This window comes from Chenopodium album, chromosome 1, assembly GCF_948465745.1.
Source record: "Chenopodium album chromosome 1, dcCheAlbu1.1, whole genome shotgun sequence".
Lineage (NCBI taxonomy): Eukaryota > Viridiplantae > Streptophyta > Magnoliopsida > Caryophyllales > Amaranthaceae > Chenopodium > Chenopodium album.
The window spans coordinates 8,357,831-8,384,813 of record NC_137834.1 but is presented as its reverse complement, the minus strand read 5'-3'; the positions used below and the strand labels follow the sequence as shown (position 1 = coordinate 8,384,813).

The following is a 26,983-nucleotide window of genomic DNA, read 5'->3' as shown; positions in this document are numbered from 1 at the left end:
TCTAAACCTATTAGTGAAGACATAGAGGATGAAGATTACATCGAGTCATTTTTTGCATCTTTTTTAATGTGTTGTATTTTGACATTTAATTGAACTTATGTATTGTTGTATCGGATTATTAAATTTTACAATTTTATTGAAATTTGGACTTATTTTGTTGTTTACTTGTGTATTGGTATTTATCAAAACACTCTATTTTATACTTGAATACCCGATTTAAATCCGTGCATTTGGATATCGGGTGTTTGATAAAGTTCGAACCCCCTAGGTCCAATTCCTAGATCCGCCACTGAAAATAAGACATGACATAATTAGTTCGAGCTTTAATCAAAACAAACCTTATTCGATCCACTCAACTATACTAGCCAAATTAAAATTAATCTTTGGAAACATAAGTAAACATGACAATGTGTTTATAGAATCACGTTAGTATGTAGTGGATATCTAAGCAACATGCTTTAGCTTTGTAGATCATGCACATTTCTTTGTATGTTCAAGCTAGGAACTTTAAGTCTATGTGTGTGAATACTCTTTATAAATATAAGGAACTTCAAGTCCACACATCATATTCAATTTACATTCATTCCAATAATCTAACTTCAAGTAGGTACATAAATAACATAATACTATAAATGAGAAGGTAAAAATATGAAAACCTACTACTTCACGCTTTAAAAAAAATATACCTGAATCGATTGAATCAACTATACTGTCGGATCAATTATATCAATATATTGTCTGATAAAGCTTAATTAGAAAATAAAAACAAGCACATAAGCAACCAAAATTAACACGTTCACGTTAGTGGAAAACCATATGTTTCATATCATACTTGAAACATAAAAACATAATTCAATACATAAATTATAAATAGTTTCACATGTGCCTTAGGCTTACTTCGTACAAACATTCAAGGCATTAGACAAAGGATTTCACAAACAAATTATATGGGTAAATAATTGCTAAATCAAACCATTCATATTTGCTATGAAGCATAGAGAAATAACCAAACTCATTTACTACGGATAGGAAAAGTAATACCAAAATCTAGCAAATATATGTAATACAAGCTCATGAAAACCATACGTTCATAAAATTAACACCAATAATAATTCTAAATACCCTTTTAGATTCAAACTAAACAAAATTCATAGTCAAAACAAAACTACTAATTAGTTATTTTCTGCATCAAATCCAACTATTCCTAAATTGTTCATTGAACTCTAGGAATAATAAAAATACGAAAATTTGGGAAATAATATAAACATATCATGTAAAGGTTTAAAATTAACAATAACAGGATAGTTGAGAATGAACTTTCCTGATATCAAAACCTTTCCCACCATAAAAACCAGCCTTATCGTCAACTTCATATTGTCAACGTCATCTGCTAGCCTGTAACTCATGAAAACATCAATGAAAAGAAAATAACGTATAGCCCTTGATTAAGGCTAATCTATTATATTGATATATGAGAAAGATGATTCAAGATAAACAAACCAATGCAATCGAAAAATAATACGAATAGTTCTTTGTAACCAAATTATTAATACCGTGAGACTCCTTGTACTAGTCCTAAATTAATTAATGAGGATTGGGAATGATATGACATTCTTGAAACGTGTGATTTCATTATTAGAAGATCAAAACCCATGATCAAGATTAATCTCCTTCTAATTTCTTCCCAAGATAACGTGTTGTAAAATAAAGGGGGAAAGATGAGAGATTGAGAGAGAATTAATCTGTTCATATTATTCCATATGATAGGGTTATATATATACATAAAATATTATAAGTAGGGTTTGCTTAAGATAAGAATAAACCTTAGATCTAGAATATTCTGGAAACATACAAAGAGGATAATGGATATCCATACAATATTTTCATAACAACTTCCTCTTTTTTTATCTACTTGCAACACTTTTCTTTTCACGCTTGTCGATGCATTATTTCAATCGTTTATATCTTTAATTATCAATATGTAAAAATTATAAATGTTAGATATTAAAATAGTATAAACCGAGACGAATTTAACAAGATCCCACATGACTATATTTTTTCTTAGCTATAAATCGTCAAAGCTAGTCAAAGTGGAGTACATGAATAGTGTAAAAGTCAAACTGTTACAAGTATAAGAAAACGGAGGAAGTATATATGTAAGAGTTTTATAATAAGCGTATTCATTAGCTTCTTTGGGCTGTCTGACTTGTCTGTCTGCAACTTTCATGCATGAAATTGGGAAAAAAAAACAGATTTATGTCTATTTACAAGTTGTCTCTCCTCATTATTTATGATCTAACCATGACTTAATTAGTAATTTAATATTTTATTAGATGATTAGATTCTTAACTAGTTAGTGACCCGGGCAATGCCCCGGGCTTGTTTATCTTCTTCATATTCAATTACGTAACTGACAAATAATTACATGTATTATATCCTTTTTAAAAAAATGTACTCCGTAGTATTGTTTTCAAATTGGATGCACGAATGGATCATCAAACCAATATTCAACCACCGAGCATAGGTAGTGAATAATGAAAATTTTTACACGCACTAATTTTTAGAGCTTTGAGTGAACTATAAAGAAAATCAACCAATGAAATCTCATATTAAAATATAGCAATTCTTACATATTACACAATCATCGAACCAAAATGCTACTTATTGCTTAAAACATATATAGCCCATAATTAATTTGGGGTGATTTATTAAAAGTTTAAAAATATGAGTTAAGTATGCAAAATATATCCATTGCATTTCAAGGTAGGTAGAGTAAACAAATACTTACCTAGCTCAATACTGGCCTAATAAAATGTTTCTCCAAGAGGTTTAGACCATTTAGTATATCATTTCCTTAGATAGTTAATTTATAGGGATAAATATATTGAATACATATCGGTTACATATTTTACAAATTAAATGGGTCAAAGCAATTTTAAAACATTTTAATTATTCATCTTATCAATTGTGACCAAACTAAATACTAATAATGGCTAGCCTATTGGTTTGCAAGTAACATCTTCTCTTTCTTTAAATTTAGAATCAATATTTGATTGATCATTATTATAAGGTGACGTGGCAAAAAATTTAAAGTGATCATTATTATCAAACACATTATTTAGATACAATACTACAATTGCAAAAGTGACGTGGCAAAAAATTTAAAGTGATGTGGCGAAATGACAAAAAAAAATTGACAAATGGCAAAATGGCACTCCTTGTCTTGGAGTTTTAATAATAATATAGATTATTATTGGAGGAGGATGGAGTCCCTACGTTACTAGATTGCACTCCTCCAATAACTTCCTAGCACTATTGGATTGTTTTTAATAAAGAAGGGGGAATATGATTAAGAAAAATATAGAAGTAATAAGATGATTATCTCAAGTACAAGCGCACAACTATCATGTTGACAATTGGTAGCCCATAATGTCATAAATGCTACGCATACAATTGTTGTATGCGGTCCCTACATACAACCTTGTTTTGTCATGTTTTTATTGACTATTATAATGGGCCCATGTTCCATTATAATTCAATTTATATTTTATTTTTAATTTTCTCTCCTTTTTGATGATGTGTCAAATTTCTAATGGTGTTGTATGTAGGGAAAACATAAAATAGTTGTATGTGTATCAGCTCTTCCATAATGTCAACAATAATGCTCAAGTATTTTTTTATTCAACTTTTATTGCCACTTGATAACTTTACAGTAACGATTATTAAATACTTCTCTAAGAAAACTGATTTACTGTCATAAAACTTACCATTATGATATAAAATTAAAAGTTATTCTGACATGATAGTAAGTAGATATTTCATATCAGATCAGCAATAACAAAATCTGAGAATTGTGCAAATAAAAAATTTAAACAAAATTTGTTATCATAGTTAACACAAATGTTCAAAAAATCGGATGTACAATAATGCTATTGTAAATCAATAGCAGTGAGCCTCTTCATTACTTTCTTTTATTAGTTTCTCTCTCTCTCCTCAATTATTTTTCACTCACTACGGAAGCCACCATCGTCGCCGCCACTTTTGTCGCGAACTTGAGCCTCGTCAACAGTGATCTGACGGTTGTTGAGTGTTTGGCCGTTCATTCCTTCGATCGCGGCATCAAGGTCTTCGTTCCTTGCTTCCAAAGTTATTGATGGTGACGATGCTTGTATGGTAATTGGAAGCATTAGCAGAAATTTTTGTGATAAAAAGGGTCACTTTTGTGGAAAAAAAATGGTCACTTATGTGAAAAAAAGGGGTCACTTTTGTTAAAAAAAAAAAAAAAAAGAGTCACTATTGTGAAAATATGGGTCATTTTTGTAAAAAAAAAAAAAAAAAAAGTCACTTTCGCAAAAAAAAAAGGGTCATTTTTGTAAAAATATGGGTCACTTTTGTAAAGAAAAAGGGCCACTTTTATAAAGAAAAAGGGTCACTTTTCGCAAAAATGTTCGATATACAATAAAATTATTGTAAACCGGGGGCATGCAAAAGTTTTATAAAGAAAAAGGGTCACTTTTCGCAAAAATATTCGATGTAAAATAAAATTATTGTAAACCGGGGGCATGCAAAAGTTTTTGCATAGTTAAATGTTTCAAATTAAAAATAACAAAATCTATGATCTATGTACTTAAAAAAGGGAAGAAATATATATATGCAAATAAAAAATTTAGGAATTGATATAATTCATCCAAAATCTTACAAGAAAACCTTCCAAAAAACATCTAGACATTCACAAAAAATTAAAAACAATACTTGAGGTTAAAATGATGAAAAATATCACCTCGATCTAACTAATACTGATAGATGCATCATGCATGCTTTCACTTTCAGTTAACAATTGTTCCAAGTAATCAGAACCCAAATCTTCAAAAACAAACACATTATTTTTCAAAGATGATTCTCTGTTTTTCTTGCACATAGACTTATTTTTCCTAATAGAAAGTCTATTTTTCATCACTAGAATAGGAGAACACCCATTTCCAAACTCAAAGTTCATCTCCTTAAGCGAATCCTTTACTACATCCACCGGAAAATTAAGGACAGCCAGCGTCCCACGAGTCAAAAGCGCGGCCTGATCATAAGCTAAAGCAGCAGCCTCAGGTGTATCAAAAGTACCTAACCAAACCCTTACACCATTTCTTGTAGAATCCCTAATTTCGGCTGCATATTTACCCCATGGTCTTTTTCTAACCCCTCTATAAGATTTTTCATCTGGGGTAATAATCGCGGCCTCTTCTTTGATAGTATTAGACATTGAGGATGTCACTTCCTCCTCCTTGACTCGAATCATCGAGCAGGAGGATGAAGCTTGCAATCCTGTGGTCGTGGTCATGGTCGTATTTGGTCTGTTATTGCTAGACAACATGTCTAGCATAAACATATCTTCGTAATTGTTCTTGATGAAGGGAAGAATATTAGATAGATCAAATTCTTCCCACGAGAACGATTCAAAAGATGAAGACTCTGAAGATGATGAGTTCATTTTTTTATTTTTTTTTTTTCGTTTTTGAGTAAGTAAGCTTGTTTAATTGTTGCTAATATAATGGAAGATGTGAAATGTGAAAGTGATGAAGGATTAGTTTCGCTCACTTCTTCCTTTTATATATGAAGAAAATAATGCAATTAAGTATAATTATTGTAACTAATAAAAATGGGTCATAATCAAATTCAAAAAATACACGTGGGTCAAATGACTCGTGGCGGCCAGGTCATCAGTTTTCAGCTGAGTAATTTGAGTTACGTCACCTACAATCTATTAGTACTAATATATTTATCTTTTTTTTTAAAAAAAAAAATTTACTTTTTCTTTTTACAAAATGTACACTATCTTTTCTCATTCTCGGCTCCTGGCCGCTTTTTGTTAAAAGAGGATTTAATTAAGAGATTAATCCAACTCAATTTGTAGGGTTTTATTAATTAATTAATGTGTAGGTTAGGATAATGGTTTGATTAATATTTTCAGATGGTCTAGCTTAATGCCATGATTATTACCTAAAGCTACAAGAATTTTGTATCAATTATTGGGTGGTCAAAACCTATAAAGGTGTGAGGTGGAGTTTAGTATATTTTACTTTGTGTTATGGATTGGAAATTAGTCATATGAACAAAAAATTATTCCTACTTTGCATTGGTTTATGAACTAATTCCCAATGTAATGTCTACCTAGGCTTGTTTACTAGCTCCGTAATTTCTTATCCTAGTTCAATTCAACCTAGAAGCGCTGTCAATAATAGTGGTTAACACTTTATGTTAGCGGTTTATATATATATTTAATAAAACCACAATCACTAACAAGTATTTTACTAATCATATAACTAATATATAAAGCTAAACTTTTAGTCAGACGACGAGATATCGACACTTGGCGTTCTAACTTTTCGCCAAGTGTCGCGCCACATAGGATAGAGTTATATAGAATTCAATTTGTAGGATAAAAAAAGTTAATTTAGAATTCTATTTTCAATCAAATTTGGATAGAATTTTAGGATAAAATTGTTAATTTAGAGTTTTATTTTTTATAAAGTACCAATATTTCATATGTACAAATTAAATTATAATTTTATTAAAAAAAATTATAACACTCATAAATTATCATATAAATTTATTTTTTGTATCATAGTATTTTTTTGGAGCGAAGGAATTAGCACCACATCCATTATTTATAATATATTCTAATCAATTTAAACAATATACTTTACAATCTAATATAATTTTATTACTCTATGTAGACCTTTCAATCGAGTCGGGTCACGAGTCATTTCGGACAGGGTCATTATTTCAGGTTACGGGTCAAGAAATGTTTAAATCATCTTAAAAACACATCAATTTCTAACTAATTTTGTATCAATGATATGTTTTAAAATTTGACATATAGATTAAAATTTTATCTTAAAATTCAATAAACAACCCGGGCATCGCACGGGCACGAAATAACGACACTTGGCGTTCCAACTTTTCGCCAAGTGTTGCGCCATGTAGGATAAAGTTATATAAAATTCAATTTGTAGGATAAAAAAGTTAATTTAGAATTCTATTTTCAATCAAATTTGGATAGAATTTTAGGATAAAATTGTTAATTTAGAGTTTTATTTTCAATAAAGTACTAATATTTCGTATGTATAAATTAAATTATAATTTTATTAAAAAAAAAATTATGACACTCATAAATTATCATATAATTTTTTTTTTTTTATCATAGTATTTTTTTGAAGCTAAGGAATTAGCTCAAAATACACCACATCCATTATTTATAATATATTCTAATCAATTAAAACAATATACTTTACAATCTAATATAATTTTATTACTGTGTGTAGACCTGTCAATCGGGTCGGGTCATGAGTCATTTCGAACAGGGTCATTATTTCAAGTTACGAGTCAAGAAATGTTTTTCACCAAAGTTATTATTATTAGTCATTACATGCCTACTATATAGTTTAAATCATCACAAAAACTCATCAATTCCTAACTAATTTTGTATCAATGATATGTTTTAAAATTTGACATATAGATTAAAAATTTATCTTAAATTAATAAACAACCCGGGCATCGCACGGGCACAAAACTAGTTAAACTTAAACCGGTTTAGCGGTTTTATTGCTTACAAAAATTAAAAAATAAGTTAATAAATTAGTATATGATCCTATTTGGACAATACTTCGAATATTATTTTTTAGACCAATGCATATAGGATATAAATTTTGATTATAGCCATTTATATGGAAATCGTTGGATAAAATAACATTGAGATTGAAAATTAAAGTTCAATGTTATCTGAGTTAATTTAGGACCAATAATGCTCCTTTTAATCATCATGTGATGCATAGTTGTGCTAAATTTAAATTTGTGAGGTTTGAAAGAGTAAAAGTGACCAATATCTAAAAACAACAAAACTCAATTGAGTTGAACTAAATTTATTGGGGCTGAACTAAATTAAATTGAATTGAAATTAAGGGTACAATATATTTGAAGCGCGCCACGAGGAAGTAGTGAGGGAGGTTAGTTATGCATTTGCAATTGCATAACAAACACTAAAATATTAAAAAGCACACGAGGATGAGAGAAAGGAGGAGAGAGATGGGTAAATGGGGCCATTTTTTAAATGTACCGTTGAAAGCTTAGATAGTATCATTGACTATATAGTGATACTATTTTTACCGTAGTGACACTATTTCTACACGTAGTGAGTACCACTAAATGAATATATAATACCACTACATACATAAATAGTACCACTGAAATGTTCAATGATATCATTTAATCATTTAGTGATACAATTGATCACCCAGTGGTACTACTCTAAATTCAGAAATGCATTTACGTGAAATGACCCCCATGCCCCTCGTTATGCATTTACTCATACATAACTAACCTCCCTTTGGAAGACCTCGCGGGCCACAAGCATTCTAATAAGATTAGACCCATGCCCACCAATGGCGGGCAAGCTTCTAGAATACTCCTTCCTCCTCTATTCCTTGTTCGTAGCTTCTAAACTTCTTTAATTACCTGTTTTTAGATACAATAAAGTCAATAATGTTCTTAAAAAGTTTCTTATTATAATACTTCTACTTAATTGCAAGTTGCAAAAATGATAGTTTTGATGCATGACATGTTACTATTATAACCAAAAAAAAAAAAATAAAAAAAAATGGTGTAAATAGTAGTATAATAATGATATATGATAATAATAATAATATTGGTCCCAATTATGAAGTTGTAATATATAGTGGTTAAGGGTGATGCATCAAGTTAATTTAGGGATTATTTTATGTTAGTATATATACTATAAATTATTCACGAATTTTTGTATGTGGCTGGCCACACGGTGTGGCCAGCCACAAATTTTATTATTTTTTTTTTTTAAAAAAAATACCACAACTCTTCTCTCTATTCTTTTCTTATCTTCTTCTCCAAACCATACATCACCAACAACCATATCTCTACTATACCCATTTTCTCTCTCCTCTTTTCTTAGCTTCTTCTTCAAGCCAAACCACACATCACCAACAACCATATCTCTACTCCACCAATTTTTTTCTCTCGTCTTTGCCAAATTGCTGCAATTAAAGCCCAAAATTGTAGAAATTGGGTGTTAAATTGCTGTGAAAAATTGTGATTAATTATCCTTAAAATCATCAACAACATTTAAAGTAGTGAAATTGATGAGAACCGAAGAAATGTGAGCTCGTTTTGTTCGTGGAATCTTAGATCAAACATTCTACGTCAAAAATTGTAGGGTGTTACTAGTTTGGTTATGAGAACTTGTAGGTGTTACTGGTTTGGTCAGGGGTTACATGTAGGGTGTTACTGGTTTGGTCAGGGGTTACTTGTAGGGTGTTACTGGTTTGGTGAGAGTGTTACTGGTTTGGTCAGGTTACTTGTAGGGTGTTACTGGTTTTGGTCAAGGGTTACTTGTAGGGTGTTACTGGTTTGGTTAGGGGTTACTTGTAGGGTGTTACTAGTTTTGCTCAAGAGTTACTTGTAGGGTGTTACTGGTTTGGTTAGGGATTGCTTGTAGAGTGATGTTATAATTAGTTTTGCTCAAGGGTTACTTGTAGGGTGTTACTGGTTTGGTATGGGGCTTACAAGTAACCGTTGAATAAGTAACAAGTAACCTTTGAATAAGGAATTCATACAAGTAACCTTTGAAGTAACTCATATAAGTAACCCCTGAATAAGTAATTCATTCAAGTAACCCTTGAATAAATAACTCATACAAGTAGCCCTTGAATTAACCCATACAAGTAACCCCTGAAAAAAAAATACAAGTAACCCCTGAAAAAAATACAACTAAATCTTGAAAAAAAAATACAAGTAACCCCTGAAAAAATAAAATACAAGTAACTCTTGAAAAAAAAATACAAGTAACCCCTGAATAAGTAATCCATACAAGTAACCCCTGAAAAAAAAAACATACAAGTAACCCCTGAATAAGTAATCCATACAAGTAACCCCTGAAAAAAAATACAAGTAACATCTGAAAAAAAAAAAATACAAGTAACCCCTGAAAAAAAAATACAAGTAACCCCTGAAAAAAAAAATACAAGTAACCCTTGAATAAGTAATCCATACAAGTAACCCCTGAAAAAAAAAAAATACAAGTAACCCCTGAATATACAAGTAACCCCTGAAAGAAAAAATACAAGTAACCTCTGAAAAAAAATACAAGTCCTGAAAAAAAAAAAATACAAGTAACCCCTGAAAAAAAAAATACAAGTAACCCTGACAAAACCAGTAACCCCGTTATACGAGTGAATAATAACCCCGTTATACTGCGTAATCCGTTATTTTTACTGATTTGGCAGCAAGCCGGTGTGGCCTACTGCACCAAAAAAGCTCTGTAAATTATTATATGTGCATGTCATTCTAGTTCTATGATAAGTTTTGTATTTGAAAATATAGTCACATGTACCATATTAGGTATTAACTTTTTTTTAAGTTATACTATTGAAGTTTTGATATGAGTACATCTTTAACTTGATCGATTAGATTAAACCTCTAAAATAAATATTTGTTTTTTTTTTTTTAAAAAAAAAAAATCAAGATCTTATATTTATTTTGTTAAAATGGGTTGAAAATTCATATTTACTAGGTTAGATGGTGATCGTTATACATTATTAATAGATAAATATTATAATCATAAATTAGTTAAGGAATAATAAATGTATGCGATGTGTTAAATTTTAATTGTAGCTTCTAATACACAATTAAAAATAAAAGTAGTATTTTTATTTTGTTGTAAAATAGATCACAAAATATTTTTAAGAATATAATTTTTGGTTTATTTTGTGCTTAGAGAGCCACAAGGGCGATGAGAATCGATCCCAAGATCTCTTGGAACCGGGAGGGGCTCTAACCACTTGACCTATCCCTCACTCTCATAATTTTTGGTTTATTATTGTCCAATTTTCTGTTTTAGAAAAATTATTTGTGAAATCTTTTTATTTTAAATATACTACATTAATATGGAATATGTACAAAAAATAATATTATTTTTTGAAATTTATTTATTTCCTTAATTAATAGATTTTTTTTACATTAATTAAGGAAATAAATAAATTTCAAAAAATAATATTATTTGTTGTACATATTCCTTTATTATATACTCCACAAATACTTCTCATACACCTAGTAAAGTAGTACTCCGTAATAGATAGTACTCCCTTTGTTTCAATTTGTTAGGCCATGTTCTCTTCACCTTAATTTTGCTTAACTAAAGTTATTTTTATTGAACTAAAATTATTTTTGCTGAACTTAAATTATTTTTACTGAACTTAAATTAATTTTACTGAAATGAAATTATTTTTGCTGAACTGAAATTATTTTTACTAATTTTCTATTATAATTATTCTTTAAGAAAACTGAATTTTACTGAATTGAACTTATTTTTACTGAACTGAAATTATTTTTACAAAACTGAAATTATTTTTACTAAACTGTAATTAATTTTACTGAACTAAACTTATTTTTACTAAACTGAATGGTAATACCCCATATTTTAAACCCGTTTAACTATATACTAATCAAATTTATTAATTTAGTTACGTTCGATTTCTTTCCAAAGTATTTTAAATAATATATAAATATGTATTTAGATAATACAATAGCATTATTTAACTTATCAATATACTACCTCCGTTAACTTTTATTTGCATCTTTGGGGTATTATTTGTGAGCCATAAAATATTCCAAAGTTGCAAATAAAAGTTAACGGAGGTAGTATAATTTTATGGAAATAATAATTACATTTATAAAATATTTTATATTTATACGTATGAGTTAAGTCGAAAATGTAATACTCGAAAATCATATTTTTACTTTGAGTATTTCTTTGCTCCAGGTCAAAAGACCCAAGTCCATTTCTTACTCCTAAAGCATGACCAAAGTCACAAACTTCTCTTACAAACTTGAATACTTGGCCTCCAAGTTGTTGGTATCATACATGATGTCAATAACATGACCTCATAAACTTCCTTGACCCCCAAGTTGTTGACATCATACATGATGTCAATAGGGCTCTCAAACTCTGTAAATAGGATCCAAAGTTCAACCAAAGCCAAAAGTCTCTTGCCCTTAAAGCTCCATCCTTCTTTCTTCTCTCTTCCTCCCATTTTCGTACTTCTTCATTTTGTATATGTTCCAGGCCATATTTATGCCACTTCTTTTCATTTTTAGCCTTTTGCTATTTGAGACAAAGTTATTCTTCTCAAAAAATCCTTGAGGTTAGGCTCAAGAATCACTCAATTCAAAGTTATATACTATGAGATATGGCCTCTGCAAGATCTGACTCTTCCTTTTCAACGTGAACCTTTCCGTGAGATTTGCTACTTATAGATTGTTTTGCGGTTAGTATTCTAAAACTAATATTTATTTTCAATTTATTATTTTTATAAGGTTTTATATTTGATTTTTATTGCTCCATATAATGTTTATTTAGGAGATAGTTCATGGTAGTAAATCTAGGTGGAATAGTTGTAAAGAGTAAATATAATTGTTCATGCACAACTAGTCTAGGGTCGTTATTTAATGGTTTAATGATCATGGGTTAAAGAGTTTTTGATTTAGGATTATTGGTTCCTTTTAGGGGGAATTGCAAGTTCGAGATTAAGAAATTTGTGTTTGTTGCAAAAGATCAAGGTACGTACTCGTGGCTAGATCTTTAAATATGTGATTTTATACAAATGTGTTTTGTGAAATATGTTTGAATGTTGAACAAGGAGTTATGAATGTTTATGACATGAATATTGTGAAATGTTTTACTGTTTTATCTTTGGAAATAATTTCAATGTTCTAAAAGGTGTTTATACACATACTTAAATTCAAATTCATTTTAAAGAGCAAATGTTGTTGAAATCCCATACATGGGAATTGGAAGGTTGATTTATCAAAGATATATATTGGATTTTTATGACTCCCACTATGTGGAGATAAAATTGAAGACTATGGACTATGTATGACCTAGCCTTTCCCCTTGATAGCACTATGTAAGGAGTTACTAGCTTGGGGGGTGTGCACACTTAGGTAGAAAAAATGATTTGTGAAATGAGGATTGGATCTATCCATGCTTTGTCTTAGACTATTTTTGAAAAGTTATTGATTTCGAAAATTGCTATATTTTAATATGAGAATTTCTATTCACGAGTGGTTTGAATCAATTGTGATTGATTAAAGTCGAAACTTTTGAAAGCATGTTTAATGAACTAAATTGATTTTACATGTTTAGCATTTGTATGTACTTAGCATTTTTGGCTAATACGTATTTCTCTTTTGTTTTGGCTTGGCCCTACTTATCATTAATGATGAGTAGATAGGTGATGGCGATCAGAAGACGTGAATTAAATGCTGCATTGGAGACGATGGGCGGTGATCACCTAGTTAAATCTAGTAGACATAGTATCAGTGTTTTAGTTATTTCAAAAATGTCTTAAACTATTATTATTATTAAATGAGAAGTACTTTCTTCCGCTGCAAATCTCTGTTAAGCCTTATGTAATCACGTGGCGGTAATACTCCCAAGTTACTCTCTAAAATTGGATTATTATTATTAATACTCCGTATTAGAGAGTAATTTGGGGGTCTTACATGAAATTATTTTTACTTAATATTATTTTTTTAAGGTGAATAAAACAGGGCCTAAGTCCCGTATACTATTTTGGACGTTTAATTGAATGTATTCTACTTTTAACTTAGTTTTTATTTCCTATTTTGTAAATAATAAATTCTGATTGTTTAGATTAATTGATTGTGAATTAATGAAATGACTCTAAGTAAGGAAATTACTCCCTTGATTTATACAATTATGGCTAATGCTTTCTTAAAAAAAATCTAAAAAATTAAATAAGGAAAAACTATTTGTGAATTGTTTTTTTACTTTAATACTAGATTCCAAATATTCTCATTTTCTTATTTTATACTCCCTCCGTTTTTAAATACTTGCTCTATTTCTCTATGTGCAGAGTTTTAGGAGAAATTGGAGAAAACAATAGAATATGGAGGTAGTGGGGTTGGTGGAAAATTAAAAAATGTAAAAGGCAAAAGTAATGGAGAGAATTGGAGGAGAGAGAATACATGTTGGATCCACTAGGTAAGAGAAATTAATTAAATATTGTAAGAGCTTTCCAAAAAAGGAAATGGAGCAAGTATTTAAAAACGGCCGCAAATGAAAAGTGGAGCAAGTATTTAAAAACGGTGGGAGTATGATTGATTTCATATGAGACTATCATATTGAAACGGAGGGAGGATTAATGATTAAAGTTAATGTATAAATGGTATAAAAAAAAAGGTGAAATATTACATGTATTAAAATTTAGAAACACAAGAAAATATGTGAAAGTATATAATTGCTACTATACTCCATAGTCGTAACATTGGATTCTTAAAAACAATACTTGTATTATAATTACTACCTCCGTTTTATATTATTTGTAACGATTTGACATAAAGTAGGGAGGAAAAATGTCTAATCGTTACAAATAATATGAAATAGAGGTAGTAATAAAAATGAATGAATAAAACAAATTATGCGGTAAATGTAAGACGAATAAAATACGGTATGTTGTAATGTTGGTGTCTGAATTTAGTAATGACCGATCCCAAATTATGGAGGATTCGTTAGTAGAATACAAAATTATGGCGACTCAGCTAATTAAATTTTGCCGTGTGTCACATTATATAACTTGCTATAGGACCCGACCCCTTTTTTTTTTTTTTTTTTTTTTTTTTTTTTTTTTTTTGATGCAAATCAAACATTAAGGGGCCGTTTTTGTTAGGGGTATTTGTATGGGGAGATATGGAAAATAGGCCGATAACGTATAAAAACCTGATATCTTAAACGGGTACGGACCCCCAACAACTATCAGACATATCGGCAATTATGCAAAAGACAGACATATCAGCTTGTCAGCGATCGGCATGTGGCAACAACAATTTGACACTTGGCGCAAAGTAGTTTGCATGTCATACATGAAGGAGTTGTGTCTTCGATAAGTGCAATTACTAGATATATCAATGATCACTATTATGGAGATAATAAGTTCATTCTCTTGGGGCGCCATCATCTGTTGCTAGACTATGAGAGATGATCTTTGGGCTAGTAAAATAGTCCAAAGCCCGCTAGAATGGATCCTATGAGGTCACACACAAAGATATTGGGTTAAGCAAGTAAGAGTCCCATCAATGGGCCTTATGAGCATTTAACTAATCATGAATAGGATTGAGCTAGTGTAGTTTGATTGGGATTAGGAATTGGGCTTGGTCATGGACTCTTATTTGTAGATGTGATCTATAAATAAGATCCATGCCTAGGGTTGCAATATAGGAGTCACAATTAACTTACAGTGAATTGTGATTCAAGGCAACCAAATCCCAAAACCCTCATCTCTCTCTCTCTCTCTCACGGCACCCCTCTCCTCCCCCCTTGGACTTGCGGCCGGCCATCCCAGGTGGTGCTCGCGGTGGTTCATGACTAGTTCGTTGTTCATACTTTTCCGTAAAAAGTTGATTGAAGAGTTCGATCGCGACTAACTAGCATTAGTGGAGGTGTTAATCCGTGCCTGTGGACCAAGTAGAGGAATCACGTTTGAGGTTCTTTGTCTCCCTTGTTCTTTCTCGATTACTAGTGGAATCACGCTACAAAGGTATTATTCTTACTCTTTATGTGTTATGCATGAGATCCTTGGTTAGGTGCTATATGAATATGATTCATGATTATTTCTGCTGCGTAGTACCTATATTTCTCTACAATGGTATCAGTTAGCCTCTTACAATTACATATATTGAGTATTAATCCTTTGATAATCCACAATTTTAGTTCAATTAGGAGGGAGAATAATTTAATTATGGGTCAATTATTATATTAAATGTGATTTAACAATATAGAATCATTAAAAGTTGTTTAATTTGCTCCATATTAGCCCTAAATTGATCCGAAAATTGCCCTATATTATTTTAAAAATTCGAACCCCCCCCCCTTAATATTTTAAAAATTTTGAAATCATATACCCCAATTTATGAAATTTGTGTTTTTGATTTTGATTTAATTCGTAAGTTTTATGTTTAGAGAATTTAATCTATTTGATTTCATGTTAAATTGTGAATTTTTCATGATCAACCTATTTAATTTAAAAGTTAAATTGAATTGGGATTAAATTCATGAAGAATCCTAATTTTAAAATTGAATATGATTTAATTTTAAAATTAGATGGACCACATTAATTTTAATTTTAATAAATATATTTTATTTTAAATTAAAAATCAATAAAAAAAAGGGGATTGAGGTCACTACTACAAAACCCATATAATCTCGACACTATTACCTCGACACTGTGAAAGACCGCCAATGCTAAAATATAAACCGCGTTTCACCTCGACGCTTTTTAGTGTCGTAAGCTTTTGCTGACTATTTAAAGCGTCGAGGTATCACGTGCCTTCCTTGTGGTAAAAGAAGCCCAATAGCTCCAAGCCCGCGAATGAAATTTTGGGAAAACTTAAACCGCTTAATTGAAAATTAAAAATAAATAAAAAAATAAAAAAAATAAAAAAAACCTCACGCACTCATCAGACTACTCCTCTCTGTTGATTCATTTTATCAGTTACCTTCTCCACTTAGCCCTAACTTTTTCCTCTTTTGAATTCATACATCACTTCTACAAAATCTAGGAATCATCATTGCTTATCATCATCTTGTTCCGCCGAAGGTAATATTTTTTGTTTTTTATTTTTCGTGGATTGTTTTTTGTTTTTCCTTCAATTCAATTCGTGTAGATTGATTTTAGGGTTTTAATTATGATTATTGTTATGAAAATTATTGTCAAAGATGAGTTTAAATCTTGATAAAATCATTAATTATATTTACAAATTAGTTAAAGATTCAGATTTGTCCCTCTCTTGAATTTTTCAGTATTTTTTCCCCTTAATTTTCCTTGAAAGTGTGAATTGTCCGTTTAATTTGTGAATTAACGAAATTATTAAGAATATATTAAAAAATTACAGATCTAAAGTTGCTGCCTTTATAGAAATTTTTAGTTTTTTTGGTCTTAATCACATCTAAATTATGATTTTCTAGTAAAAAAATGCATGAAAAAGAAAATAGGATTTTTTGTAGGAGGAGTTGTTAGATTCTTTATTTTAGATGATGGGTTGTGCAGCTAAACTATATATAAAATTGTTGGAATTTTGCATGATAATTGTTGAACCTTGGTTGATCAACTGAATTTTCTTGTTGCTTTTGACATGATTGTCATAGATTTTTGCAATTGTATAGACATTGAACTCTTGTAAGTCAATTTGTGTCGGAAATTTTGTTTATTTTCTGTTCTGACTACATCACGTAGCCTTAATTGCAACCATTTTTTAAATACTATAATTATTGTGAAGCACTACTATCACATAAATTTTAATGGCATTTCTTACAAAAAGACTATATAAAATAGGAAGTATCAAAGTATATGCGTTGTAGTTGAAAATACTGGACTTATCTCTGATCCATAATTGAAGTTTCTTTTAGTGACCTTATCTTATACAACCTTATGTTTCAATCTTTCAGAGGGTGACATCAAATTTTTTTAGATTATAATGCTCAAATAATAGAAGTTAGGAGATTAATCGAAGCGTATTCCGTAAACAAAAATGTTAAGTGTGCATTTTTCATGTTTAATTATAGTGGTAATTGCTATTTAATTACTTGTTGTTGATCTCCGTATTTCTTTATTGACAAATAATCAATCACTTTTTATAACTGCAATATGATTGCTTGTCTTCTTAATAATCACTCTATAATTGGTGATGTCTTTCAATTCACTCTTCTATTGTTCACATTATTAAATCCTCTATCAAATTATTAAAATTTATTTTGTTCTTTGACTTCTCAAATGTAAAACTAAGTGAATTCGACTATTCGGCGCAAATTAAAGCGGAAAACGAACAACAAGATAATCTCGATCACAAGTACGAGTAGGCCTGAATCACATTTACACTCCTCTAGCCAGGTAACTACTAGTAACCTTAAAGGCTTTAACTTTGATTAATATGTCTAAGAATGCATGATTGGGTAGCTAGAATTCATATTTCTTTTTCATGATTATATAATTATCATGTTTATTTATTGTTGTTCCTGTAATTAAAGATTAATTGCTTCCCTAACCTAAAAATACATGCTCTGATCTTAGGATTGATTGTGTATTATTTTTAGTTGATTGATGATTTATTTATTGGGTGATTGAGTCATTTACATACTTAATAATAATCATAAGTTAAGAAGATTTTAAACTTTATTGCCTTTTGATTACCGTCATTATTGATACTTAGCTTATTCAAAATTTTAAGTGAATTCTAGATATTGTTCCATTGAAATTGATTTCTCTTCTCATATTTTGCTTAGAATAAAAATAATAATATATAATAATGTGAGCATGTTGTAGCAATACTTTAAGACATATGCACTACATACTCTTATATCGCTTATGACCAAAGAATATCATGCTTTGGGTGGGATGTTGAACATGAATATAAATATATATTTCTCTTGTATTAATTTGAATCCAATATAAAAAGATTAAGTTATTTGATTTTTTGTAGAAATGGATACCAGTTGGATTTAAACATGGGCACGGGCCGTGCCGGCACGCGGGCGGCACGGGCCCGACACGACTCCGGCACGGCACGGCATGACACGGTCGCCGGCACGGCGGCCCACCTGTGAACCGTGGGCCGTGCCGTGAACAAAATTGTGGGATTTGGCACGGGCACGGCACGTGGCACGCCGGGTGGCACGGTGGCCGACACGTGGGCCGACACGCTGGCACGACCCGGCGGCACGGCACGGCACGGCCCGGCACGGCCCGGCTAGGCACGGCCCGTGCCATACCGTAGGAAAACTAGCCGTTTATGGCCGTTTTCCAACAGCTATAAACGGCTAGTTTTCCACCCCTTTTCCCACCCAAATTCTCTATAAATACCTCATATTTTCCTCCAAAATTTTCACAATTCATCAACTCATCTCTTCTCTCTTATTCTCTAATTTTCTTACTCCCAAATTCTCAATTCTCAAATTCCTACAAATCCTACAATCTTGCTCTCTTTTGTGAAAAAAAATAAAAATTCCTACTCTCTTATAAATTTTACATTTTTACTATTATTACCTTTATTAGTCTACTACCAAAAAAAAAAAAAAATTGTTATATTTACATTCGGGAAATTATAAATTCGGGAAATTATAAGTTCGGGAAATTATAAATTTGGGAAAGCATTGAAGCGTCATTGTAAGATCTAACTCAACTTTATTTTAATTTGTTATTGTTAGTTGTTAATCTTGTTATTATTATTACTATTATTATTATTATTGTTGTTGTTGTTGTTATTATTATTATTATTATTATTATTATTATTATTATTATTATTATTATTATTATTATTATTATTATTATTATTATTATTATTATTATATTCTTGGAAGTTGGAACTACTTAATTATATAAAAACTACTTTTTATTTTAATTGTGGGTTATTTGGATTGTTGAAATCTGTCTAAGGCGGGACTTGGGCTCTGGACAACGTCGCTCCTAACCTTTCCTACCTGGGATCTCATTGATCCAAGTAATCTACTATTATTATAATTATTTTTAAAAATTTAATTTATATAAAAACTACTTACTAATTCTTATTGTTATTGTTATTATTATTGTTGTGAATTGTTATTATTATTGTTGTGAATTGTTATTATTATTGTTATTGTTACTTTGTTATTTGTATTATTATTATTATTATTATTGTTATTGTTACTTTTATTGTTATTATTATTGTTATTGTTATTTGTATTATTATTATTATTGTTATTGTTACTTTTATTGTTATTATTATTAATTAATCATGGCATCAAACCCGAACGCTTCCTCCTCCTCTAGAAAAGCCAAGTCAAAACGTAGGGAATCACCAAATCCAAACACTTCAATGCCTATGCCCCCCCTAACATGCCTTTTCCCTCCCCTAACATGCCCTTTCCAAACACTTCCACCCCTTTCTTTCATCCCCAAAACACGGGAGGGCAAGAACAAATGGATGATATGGCTCCTTGGACCCAATTTCAACAACATGAATTTCCTTTTCCTCCTCCTTCCCAAGGTAGCCAAACACAAGCCTGCGGGTCGAGTGAACCATCCACCCAAATGCCCAACACCCAAAATCCTAACATATTAGAGTGGTGTACCGAAGAGGATTTTGCTCAAACCAAAAGAAAGAGTGAAGTTTGGTCACATTATCAATTAAGTAAAAATGGACAAAAGGCCAAGTGTCGGACTTGTGGTAAAATTTTCTCGGCCGATACCAAGGGAGGGACGGGACACCTTAATAGACATACAAAAAAATGTGGTGGACCATCTAGTGATCCAACCCAACCCAAAATTTCTCAATTCCATCCACAAGGCTTCATTTACAATTACGAGAGAGATAGGGATGAACTTGGGAGAATGATTGTACATGCGGAACAACCTTTTCTTTTCGCCGAAAATTATGCCTTCAACAACTATATTAACCGAGCACTACAACCAAAACACAAAAAAATCTCCCGAAAAACCGTTCGATCTGCTGCCATGAAGAGTTATCTAGAGTACAAATTGAAATTAGTAAATGAATTAGCTAATCTTCCTAGTAGAGTTTCTTTAACCGCCGATGCATGGGATGGTGGTTACGGACTCCACTATTTATGTGTTACTTGTCATTGGTTAGATAATGAGTGGATGTTACAAAAACGCATCATTCATTTCAAAATGCTTGAATACCCTCATACCGGTCTTAACATTTCACATCATTTAATGGAAGCCATTGATGCATATAGTCTTAGGGATAAAATCATGTCAATGACTTTCGATAATGCAACTTCTATGACATATAGTGCGAATTTGGTCAAAAACCAATTGACCGATGTTATATTAGATGGAGATGCACTTCATGTTAGATGCATTTGTCACGTTCTTAACTTGTGTGTGAAGGATGGAACACAAGCAATTGGTCCATTTTATCACAAAATAAGGAATGCTATTATGTCTATTAATAGCTCTAACATGAGATATCAAGAATGGAAAGGTTTTTGCAGGCAACAACGGATAAAAACCATAAAAATAGCACCGGATTGTCCAACTAGGTGGAACTCCACCTATGAAATGTTGAGTCGGGCAATCGAGTACAAGGTTCATTTAACACTTTTTTATAACATGAAATTTCCACAAAATGCTTTACTAGAAGATGATTGGGTTAATTGTGAAAAATATATGCAGTTTTTACAATTACTATATGGTATGACACATTGTTTTTCTTCTGTATATAATCCTTGTTCTCATTCTTTTCTTAGTAATGCATGTTTACTTGCACAACTTTTTGCGGAACACCGATCTGAACATGTTTATCGTGGATATCTTCCATCCATGGAGGAAAAATGGCGTAAATATTACACCGATATTCCTATGATTTATATTTTTGCTTCTATTTTAGATCCTAGGCAAAAATATGATGGCACCTTTTTATTAATTGATATTTATTATAGTAACATGAATTTTGAAGATGATGTTGAAGCTTTTAAAACTAAGGTGACAAATGATTTTTTTTCTTTATACTCCACCTATGAAAGTAAATATGGAACCGTGTCTCGATTTGCCCCTTCTCAAACATCCAAAAATGTAAGTAAACGGGCCAAAGGTTTATTTGCACAAGCTGCTAACATGATGTCCAAGTTTTCAGGTACGGAATCATCATCAAGTAAGAGAACACAAAGCGATGTTTCGGAGTTGCAAATGTACTTAAGTTATGACTTCATGAAAGGCATGGACGATGAAGAGAAGTTTGGCCTCGACATCCTCGATTGGTGGAAATCACAAACCGTGAAACATCCAATTTTGTCGGCAATGGCTCGTGATATTTTTGCAATCCAAGTCTCCTCCGTTGCCTCCGAAAGAGCTTTTAGTGCGTCGGGACGAGTTTTAGACGATAGAAGAACAAGACTAAAACCCGAAACACTTGAAATGTGTGTTTGCTTCAAGGATTGGTTGGATGCCGAAACTCGTTCTCAAGATCGTACTTATGCACAAAACGACGACGATGAAGGAACGTCGACTTCTTTTAGTTCTCATACTTCTCAATCAACTCAATTGGCGGATGAACTTGAACCTCTAGAAGACGAAGACGAAGACGAAGATGAAGACGAAGGCGAAGACGAAGACGACCAATAATAATTACATGATTACATATTTACATTATACACTATTGTATTCTTTTTGTATTATCGAACTTCGTATTCCGTATAATAAATGAAGTTATTCAATATTCATACACTATTGTACGATTTTAAATTATCATTACTTATTTTGTATTATTGAATTATCGTACATTCGTACCGGCTACCGTCATATAATAAAATAAGTTATTCTTCAATTTTTTGTGTTTTCGGATTATCGCACTCGTATTTTTTTTTTATTATATGCATTGTTGTTTTTTGCTAAATTAATAAAATAGTTTTTATTTGTTTAAATAAACTTAAACATAATTATTAATTAGATAAATAATTTATATAACCTAAATTAAAATAAAGTTGTTCAAAAAATGAAAACAAAATATATTAACATTAACATTTAACATAAACATAAATTAATCACATATATTAAGTTGTACTAAAAAAATATATATATCGTTTAATTCGTTTTTTTTTTCATTTATTAAAAAAAAAAAAAAAAGGTGGCACGGTTTGGCCCGCGGCCCGGCACGGCACGGCCCGCAAGGCACGTGGGCCGTGCCGTGCCGTGGGCTGGGGTGTGCCAAATTCAGGCACGGCACGACACTGCCCGCCGCGGAGCCGGCACGGCACGACCCCCACCCCGGCACGGCCAGGCACGACCCGCGGCGGCACGGGCACGGCCCGTGCCCATGTTTAGTTGGATTGATTTGTGCACTGGGGAACCTATGTCTAGGAATGCATGATAGGGTAGAGTTTGAATTCATATGGCCCTATCATGATTTTGTAATTATCATGTCTACTTTTTATTGATTCTGCATTTGTAGTTTTTGTTTGGGTGAGTGATTTATTTAATTAATTTATCATAATTACAAGTTAAAAAGGTTAGTAAACTTTGTCCTTTGTTATTGTCAATGATGCTTATCTTATAAAAAATTTCAAGTGAATTTTTAGTATTCACCCGTATTATTCATAGAATGATATACTAATAATAATGTGAGCATGTTATAGCAATAGTTGAAGACATGTGCAATACTCTTATATGGCTTATGATTAAATGAGTTTCATGATTTAAGCCGATTGTTAAACTTGAAAATTATTTAATATTGCTTTTTGTATTGAATTGTAATTTATTTTTATTTTTTTTTACGGGGTAATTTTTTTTTTAATATTAAAAAGTAAATAGAAAGTAATTTGGTGTTTTTGTAGTCATGGATACCAGTTGGATTGATTTATGCAATGGCGAACCTGCTTATTTCAAAGGTTGCATGAATTTTGTTTAACTTGCTAAGAAGACTCTTATAGATGGAAAAACTCGATGCCCATGTAATAAATGCAAAGTGAATGAATGGTTACCCATAGAGGAAGTAGGAGGACATATTTTGTGTAATGGTTTTTTTAAGAAGTATAGGAATTGGGTTTTTCATTCTACAGTTGATGAAGGGACCAATATCTTAGAAACTCTCATTCATGAAAAGGTAGTAGGTCAAGATGATATGGGTGGTTTGTTAAGAGAAGCCTTTAGGGCTGACATTCCAGATTCTCTTTTTGAATCCCAAAACATGCAACAAGAAGAGGCTTCATATGATATGCACGAAATAGGAGGTTCATACGATATGCACGAAGAGTTTGATTTTCATTGTGATGTAGGTTATGTAAATCCATCTACTAACTCTAGCGAAGAAGATGTCAAGTATAAAAGACTAATGGATGCTTCTTATGAGGGTTTATATGAGGGGTGCACTACTTTCTCAAAGTTATCGTTTCTTTTGCACTTGTTTCACCTTAAGTGTATGTTCCATTGGTCTGCTGAGTCATTCACTAAATTGCTTGAACTTTTAGTAGATGCATTTCCTTCAATCAATGAGTTTCCATAATCTTACTATGAGGGCATGAAGATAATTAAGGACTTGGGATTAGGTTATGAGAAAATTGATGCATGTCCAAATGATTGCATGTTATATTGGGGTGAATTTGCAGAAAAAAATGAGTGTCATGTTTGTCATACATCAAGGTGGAAAATTGCAAAAGGGAAGGAAGGTGATTCAAGTGAAAAAGGTAAAGAATCGTGTAAAAAGGGTGAGTCAGCTAAGGTATTGCGATACTTTCCTCTTATCCCTAGATTAAAAAGACTTTATATGTCATCTAAAACAGCAGAGGACATGAGATGAGATTTTGGTCGAAAAGATGATAAGGTTCTAAGGCACCAAGCAGATGGTGAGGCTTGGAAAAAATTTGATGAAAGATATCAAGAATTTGCCGCTGATCCTCGTAGTGTTAGGTTGGGTCTAGCAAGTGATGGTTTCAATCCATATCGTCTTATGAGTTCTAATTATAGTACTTGGCCTATGGTCTTAATTCCATATAATTTACCACCATGGCTTTGTATGAAGCCATCATCATTCATATTGTCCTTGATTGTTCCCGGTAAATATAGTTCAGGGATTATATTGATGTGTATTTGCAACCATTAATCCATGAGTTAAAATTGTTATGTGATGGTGTTGATGCCTTTGATGCTTACAGTGGAAAATACTTTAAAATGCGAGTAGCCTTACACTCCACTATAAATGACTTCCCTGCATACGCTATGTTGTCTGGTTGGAGTACAAGAGGTTATAAAGCTTGTCCTTCATGTGCCCATTCCACTCACTCATATTATTTTGGTGGTAAAATTTGCTACCTTGGACATCGAAAATGGTTGCCACTTGATCATCCTTATCGTTCTCAAGCCCATTTATTTGATGGGACACAAGAACATGATGTTGCTCCAGTTCCTACAAGTGGGGAAGACATTTTAAAGGAACAAGAAAGGATTAATTATGTATATGGAAAGTAAAAAAAACCATCCAATAAGAAAAGAGAAAGAAAGAAAGGTGGGATATCCATTAATGAATTTGATGATGACCATGGTGAGAAAGATTCTAATAATGTTCTTTGGAAAAAGAAAAGTACATTTTTTGACTTGGAATATTGGGAACACAATCTTCTAAGACATAATTTAGATGTTATGCACATTGAAAAGAACGTTTGTGACAATTTGTTAGGAACTCTTTTAGATATGGACAATGCTAGAGATGACAAGAGTGCAAGAGAGGCCCTTGAGAAGTTGAACATTAAATCTCATCTTTGGATTGATACAAGTCGAAATAACTATATGCCTCCCGCATCATACAACATGTCTGTAGAAGAAAAAGAACGGTTTTTGAGAGTCTTACAAAAGCTTAGAGTTCTAGATGGATATGGATCTAACTTGCAAAGATGTGTGAACATGAAGCAACGAAAACTTATCAATATGAAAATCCATGACAATCGTATCCTCATGCAAGATATCCTTCCGGTTGCTTTAAGAGCATCAAATGCCACGAAAGTAATTGACTTGATTGAGGAGTTGTCTGACTTTTTCAAACGACTATGTTCAACTTCTATTGATACAAAGGAGTTAAATGATATTCAATCTAAGCTTGTTTTGACACTTTGTAAGATGGAACAAGAGTTTCTACAAACTTTTTTCACAATCATGGTTCATCTATTGATTCATTTAGTGGATGAGGTTAGACTCGGTGGACCAGTTCATTACAGATGGATGTATCCCGTTGAAAGGTTAATATCTTAACTTATGTTTTCAAAGCTTCGTTAAAATAAATAATATTATCATATTACTTTTTTTTTGTAAGATTTTTTATATTTACATTCATTTTTATATTACAAGGTACTTGGCATTTTTAAAATCTCATGTAAGTAATAAAGCCCAACCTGAAGGGTCCATTGCTGAGGGGTTCCTTTTATGGGAAACAATTACATTTTGTTCGAGATATTTAGATAGTGTTGAGACCATATTTAACAGACCGAAAAGAAATGAAGATGGTGTTATAAACAACATCTATTTATTTAATTCGGGCTGTCGTGTGGTTGGAAAACAGGATAACTTTCGTCTTGATGATAAAAGTTTAAAACAAGCTCATCATATCGTTATATTTTGCTTCATTCAGATGAGATTAAACCAATTCTTGAGTAAGTATTGCAATAAATTAATAACTTCTTGTTTGTTAGCTATTATTATACTATTAGTTAACATAATTTTTTCTATGTCTAAAGTGATTTCATATACCAAAAAAAACAAGAGAATCACTTTCAAGTGAACGAAATTGTAGAAAATGGGTGGATAATCAATGAATTTTCTGGGTGGTTACAAAATCAGGTGACTAAATATCAAAGTTAATTTTTATTGTTTTATTCTTTTCACATAGGAAGTCCTAATCAGGCTTAACGTAAGATTTATTTATTTATTTACATAGGTCCACAACATATATGATAGTACAACAGAAGGAAAGTTGAGAAAAGCATTGGCTGGTGGTTTAAGTAATCGTTGTAAAAGGATAAAAAGTGTTATTATTAATGGTTATAAATTTAACATTGTGGATCGCGAGCAATATTGAAAGACACTAAATTCTGGCATTATGTTAGAGGCAGAAGGCCAAGAGTATTATGGAAGACTCAAAGCAATATATGAATTAGATTATTATGGTTCTCACAAGGTTATAATGTTTCATTGTGATTGGGCTGACATAAAAAGGGGTTTGAAAAGATACCATACCGGGAACGTTTGTGTAAATTTCTCGAAGCTGATGCACACTGGGTGAAATTTATATGATGATCGATCCATTTATTTTCTCATCTCAAGCAAAACAAGTGTTTTATATCGAGGATGAGATAAGTAAAGGATGATTACATGTTGTTAAGAATAAGCCAAGGGACTTGTTTGATATG

The 26,983-nt window shown here is 31.4% G+C and overlaps 1 protein-coding gene, 1 long non-coding RNA gene and 1 pseudogene across 2 annotated transcripts; 1 reads left to right on the top strand and 2 right to left on the bottom strand.

The window, feature by feature from the left end:
- Window positions 1-26,983, bottom strand: part of LOC145556772 (aspartic proteinase CDR1-like) — a 171,305-nt pseudogene that overhangs the window by 46,866 nt on the left and 97,456 nt on the right.
- LOC145638857 (ethylene-response factor C3-like) lies at window positions 4,787-5,482 on the bottom strand. Its single transcript, XM_081689906.1, has one exon. The coding sequence runs from the start codon at window positions 5,480-5,482 to the stop codon at window positions 4,787-4,789; it is 696 nt and encodes a 231-aa protein (XP_081546032.1).
- Window positions 12,085-13,486, top strand: LOC145556702 (uncharacterized). Its single transcript, XR_014091920.1, has 3 exons — window positions 12,085-12,344; window positions 12,584-12,636; window positions 13,307-13,486. It is a non-coding gene; the product is annotated as an uncharacterized LOC145556702 (long non-coding RNA).